The 5,361-nt window shown below is 39.6% G+C and overlaps 1 protein-coding gene across 1 annotated transcript; it reads right to left on the reverse strand.

The window, feature by feature from the left end:
• Positions 1-3,429: 3,429 nt before the first annotated feature.
• Positions 3,430-3,756, reverse strand: LOC143600041 (uncharacterized). Its single transcript, XM_077077841.1, has one exon. The coding sequence runs from the start codon at positions 3,754-3,756 to the stop codon at positions 3,430-3,432; it is 327 nt and encodes a 108-aa protein (XP_076933956.1).
• Between the last annotated feature and the right edge of the window lie 1,605 nt (positions 3,757-5,361).

Consider the following 5,361-nt stretch of genomic DNA (forward strand, 5'->3'; position numbering starts at 1 on the left):
TTTTGCACTCATGCCAAGCTAAGGTCTCGAAATGCACTGATTACACAAGTTCTATCGGAGGATATCAACCTTCTCATCAATCTTTACTTTCTCAATACACAAGTGTAAGTGGACATGTTATGCAGGTTATTATACCGAAAGCATACTAACCTTGACTAGAATACTACAAGACCTCCTTTTTAAAACAACTAGGCAAACATGTCCTTTAGGTAATTGTGACCATGAAAAGGGACCAAAACCTTACCCTGCCATCTTACCACTTTCCGCTTTTCTTTTAAAGTTTTATGATTTTTTTTCTTTCTACTTTTCATCTTTTTCAAATTTTTTTATATGTTTTTAATTTTTTTTAAAACGAACTAAAATTTCCCTCATCCTCACACTTGGGATACATTATCCCCAATGTATGGTTTTGAGAAAATGAAAACAACATACTACTACTTAAAACACCCTTCTTTCGTTCATAACCCACAACACTTAATCACAAGTACTTCATCCTCCTCCCATCCACCCAAAAATAATTAACACAAAAGATAAACAACTATACAAATATATACAAAATGGTGTTCACCTGACATGATGAGACTCAATCAGTAGCAAGGCGGTTGGGCCGGCCCGAAAAAGGACGTCATAAAACACGAAAATCCCCAAAAGTTAAATGTCCCGCTGCCTCCGCTACTGCCTTCCCCTGATGGTGGTGGTGGTGGTGCCATTGACTGCATCAGATCTACCCACATCGAGTGATGGATAGGTGGTTCAACATAACGCATTGAACCGTCATACAGTGGTAATATCGTGTAATCCACACTTGGTGGATCCGGTACCACCGGTTCACCCGTATGCCATTGATCATGCATTCTTCTATCCCTATCATCCAAATACCACATGTTCATCTCATGCTCTCGCCAATAAGCTTGAGCACGGTTCCATATCTCCAACCTATCGTGCTTTCCTTCTCAACCCGTTCAACATAAGCCCCCATGAATGTTTGATGGTCGAATAAAGCCTGAGACTCTTCCAACCAATTACCGTATGTTGAAGGCCTATGCCTTTCCACCACCTCGTTCATTGACCCCCATATGGGCCCAATTACTACCATACGACTAATACCCCATAGAATAGTCCTAACCCCTGTATTGGGAACTACTACCACCACCCGTTTCCATGTCCTCCGGTTCACCCATGTCATCCACTTCTTCATTCTCTTCATCCACATCCGCTTCCACATCTTCTCTTAACACCTTCCATCTCACATTATCACTTACAAGCTGATGATGTATATCCCCTTGAGTATATGTCCATCCCGGTCCCAAATCCTTCAATTGTGTTCTTTAAAAACTTTAGTCAACCCAACAGAATCTTCATGAATCACACCATGTAACTTCAATAGTGTGGTGATCAGTCGACAATGCGGTATTAACTTCCGCTTGTTGCTCTCGCGACTAATCCAAATGTTGTGCATGACCAAATAGTGGAAAGAGTTGAGTGGTTTCCCGCATATCAATGCATACAAAACAGGAATATCACAATTCCTTGCATTTGAAATGTCCCCATGATGGGGCACCACATTGGACAAACAAATTGTTATCAACAGCTTTGCTTCAATCTTCAAATGATTTCTCCTAATATGTGGATTCATACCTCGACCACCTTTTAGAACTTTTTCTAACATATTGGGCCATTGTGGATGTTTCTCGAGTTCGCCAAACAAATCTTTTACCGCTGGGTACACATACGAGTTAGTTGGCTTGCTATCAAATAGAGCAATCTGGTTAAGCGTTTCAAAAGACATCACAACTTCATGTCCACCCACGGTTCCTATCAGTTTCATGGTGAAGCCTCTCTTATACGTGGGACATCTTAAAGTTGACACCCATTCCTCAATATCCCTATCATACAATGTATTACGCTCCCCATCATAACACTTAAGCGCAACTTCCCAACCTAATGCTTCAAATTTATCAAACAACCCAAACGCCTCAAAACCGGGATCAGTCACCTTTTTTCACACATAAACCCCTCAATCCTATGCTGCAAAGTACTCATTTTATCTCTGAACAATTCCGGTTGCCATTCTAACGGGTACTTTGACAACACCTCGCCCCTCCAAGTGGGTTTGACAGTTGGCACACGCACTCGTTCTTGTTCTTCCTGCATTCTCTACCTTTTAGCCTGGGCTGCTCAGCCATTAGAAGATGATGCTTTCCCTTTTCCTTTCTCCGAAGTTCTACCCAAATACACACAAAAATCACCCCAAACAAACCGAGTTAATTCAACATATTCATCCCCAAACTTGCTTGTTGTTATGGTTGTGGATATGCCACTCATTATTCAATTCACCACAGTCTCACTACTTAACTAAACACTTGATTTTCAACTTTTCAATATAAAAACCATTATCTACTATCCACAACCACAATGTATAACTATTTCATTCCTTAACCAAACAAGAAAGTGGGTATAATTCAAGTCAATTCTACCTTAAAAATCTTGTCTTTCAATGTATACAAAAAAATTAAAAAAAAAAAAACATACCTTGGTTGTTGAATAAGATGATGACTAATTCTTTCTTCATAAAATGGTAAAAACCCCAAATATTTCTTAAGAAATTCGTCACCCCAATGCTCAAAAATTGGATTAACACTTAGAAATTAATGGAATTAGACTTGATATTGTTAATCCTCACGAAAATCCAATCAAAATAGGGTTAAGAATCTTATAAATTGATGGTTATATGAGAAAGTTATGGTGATGATGGTTAGGGTTGTAGAGAATGTTGATGGAGAAGAAAGTTTGAGTTGGTGAAATTGAAGGTAAAGGATGGAAGTGGGTATAATTAGTGGTGGAGAATGGTTATAATTAAAACAATTCTTTTCTTTCTCATGGCCAAAACCGGTCCAAAGAATTCTGCCCCATTCGCACCGTGGGCCACGGTTCCGACCGTGGTCCACGGTTATCTGATATGAGCCCGCCATCAGGTCCGGACCGTGGCTCACGGTCTTCACCATGGTCCACAGTCAATGTTCATCGGGGTGGACAGACCGCACCGTACCATGGTGTGGCTACCCACCATAGACCTCATTGTGGGCCACTGTCGGTACCGTGGTCCATGGTCAACCCCAATTTTTTTAATGAAAATAAAGTGAACCAAAAACAAGACCAAAAAAATTATTTCCAAAAAAACAAAAATTACCCTACCCCCAATGAAAAACCCGAGTTGTCCCCAACACGGTAAAGAAATTTATAAAAATTTCCCCACACTTGATTTGGACACACTCTTAAACGAGGAAGGTAATTTTTAAAACCAAAGTTGAACAAAAATATAAACTATACTATACAACAAACCTGAGCCTTTTAGATTGTTTCCTCATCTAGTGAGCATAAAAGGAAACTCACCTTGTCATCCTCAAGCATATTAACGTCTTTACCTTCTTAGTATGGTTTGAGCCGATGTCCGTTCACAACTTGTTTAACTTGATTTTGCATGTCTTGAATCTCAACATCATCAAACCTCCCTACTCTTATGATGACATAAGGACCCATCCACTTGCTTTTTAGCTTCCCGGGAAACAATTTGAGTCTTGAGTTGTACAACCGCACCTTTTTCCCAACTTCAAATGTTCTCTTCCTTTTCTTATCATCATGCACTCTTTTTAGTTTTTCTTTATAAGCCCAAGCGCATTCATACGCTTCATTATGGATTTCCTCTAATTCACTCAACTTCAATTTCCTCAACTCGCTGGCTTCATTATAATCCATATTAACACTCTTAATTGCCTAGTGAGACAACTCCATTGGCAAATGACAACCCTTTCCATACACCAACCGATAAGGAGTGGTACCAATCGGTGTCTTGTAAGCGGTTCGATATGCCCATAACGCATCATCCAACTTAATCAACCAATCTTTCCTATCAACCCAAACCGTTTCATCAAAATTTCCTTAATTTGGCGAATGGAAACTTCAACTTGGCCACTCGTTTGAGGGTGGTAAGGTTTTGCAATTCAATGATTAGCACCATAACTGTAAGTCCCGAATCTGGATTACTACAATATGATATCAACCAAACGAGTATTGGTGCGGAATCCCAACACTCGGTGATTCAAGAACACGAATAAGAACAGTAAAAGTAACATGGAATTGCTTCAAAACACACGTATATTATTGAATACGTCGGGTGCTTAAGCACTTACAATGATAGATCACAAATACTAGGAATGAACAACCTTAACCCTATACATCACATCTCTATATATAGTGATAACAACCAACAAGGCCGGCCCAACCAACCAAGAGCCCACCGAGAACACATAAGTGTTCTCGGTTTACATGTATTATGAATCCCAAGCCCAAAATCACTAGAATAAGTACAAACCACCGAACCTTGGCCCAACAATCTCCCCCTTGGTTTGTAGCTTTATCTTTACTCTTGCTTCATGTAATCAATATCTGCATCCTGCAACCCTCCGGCCCAAAACTTGTTATTGATGATGGACGCTACCATGCTTGTGTATTCTTTGGCAGCTGTTTCAAAAATACCATCAGCAGCAATTTGAAATGTGCTGAACGTCTTGATATCCTTCTCATAGAGTTTCAACAAATCTTTAGGGTCAACAAAACGGTATTGACCTTTCCCCTTTTGTAGTTTGATAACAGCTGTGGCAGTAAAGGGTTCATACAACCAGAATCTCTAATTATCTAACGTACCATCGGGAATGGCATTTGGTACGGGAATGTAAGTGGCTTTCTTTGTGGGAGGCCACATCACATTCACCATTGTTTTTCTTGTTCTCGGATCTTGAACGCCTTTAGCTTTCTTCAAAAATGACTCAGCAGTCTTAATATTTGGGAAGCCTCGATCAACTTGTCTTTTCAAAAAATTCCAAAAATCTGTGCCCCGCTTGTCATTTGATGGATTAGTAAATGGAGCATTAATTAAATCACTCAAATCAACATTAGTCCAATAACCAAAGTCTTTCATCTTTTTATAGTACTCCATTGTTCCTGACTTTCTCTTAACCCACCACATACCCTTATCTGCGTCGAAACCCTAGGATAAAACTCCAGATCGATCATCGTATTTATCAGAGAACCCCTTTTGAAGCGTAACAACATATATCTCTGGGTGATCTGAAGATACAACATTCTGATATGAGTTCTTCATTACCAGCAACTTCTTCTTTCCCTTTTCAAGTAGTTTCTTCTTAATTCTGTCAGATTTTTCTTTTGTGACAGATGGTGCATCCAAGTATTGCTTTAGAGAATCTGATTCTTCTTGTCGACTGACACCAGTGTTATCGTCTGGACGAAGATCAGAATCTTTGTCTTGATCAGCAGTGGGAGTTTGATATACCATATCTTCAT

This window comes from Bidens hawaiensis, unplaced genomic scaffold (assembly GCF_021521415.1).
Source record: "Bidens hawaiensis isolate Kalapana, Puna unplaced genomic scaffold, B.hawaiensis_p1.1 tig00053241_1, whole genome shotgun sequence".
Taxonomy (NCBI): Eukaryota; Viridiplantae; Streptophyta; class Magnoliopsida; order Asterales; family Asteraceae; genus Bidens; species Bidens hawaiensis.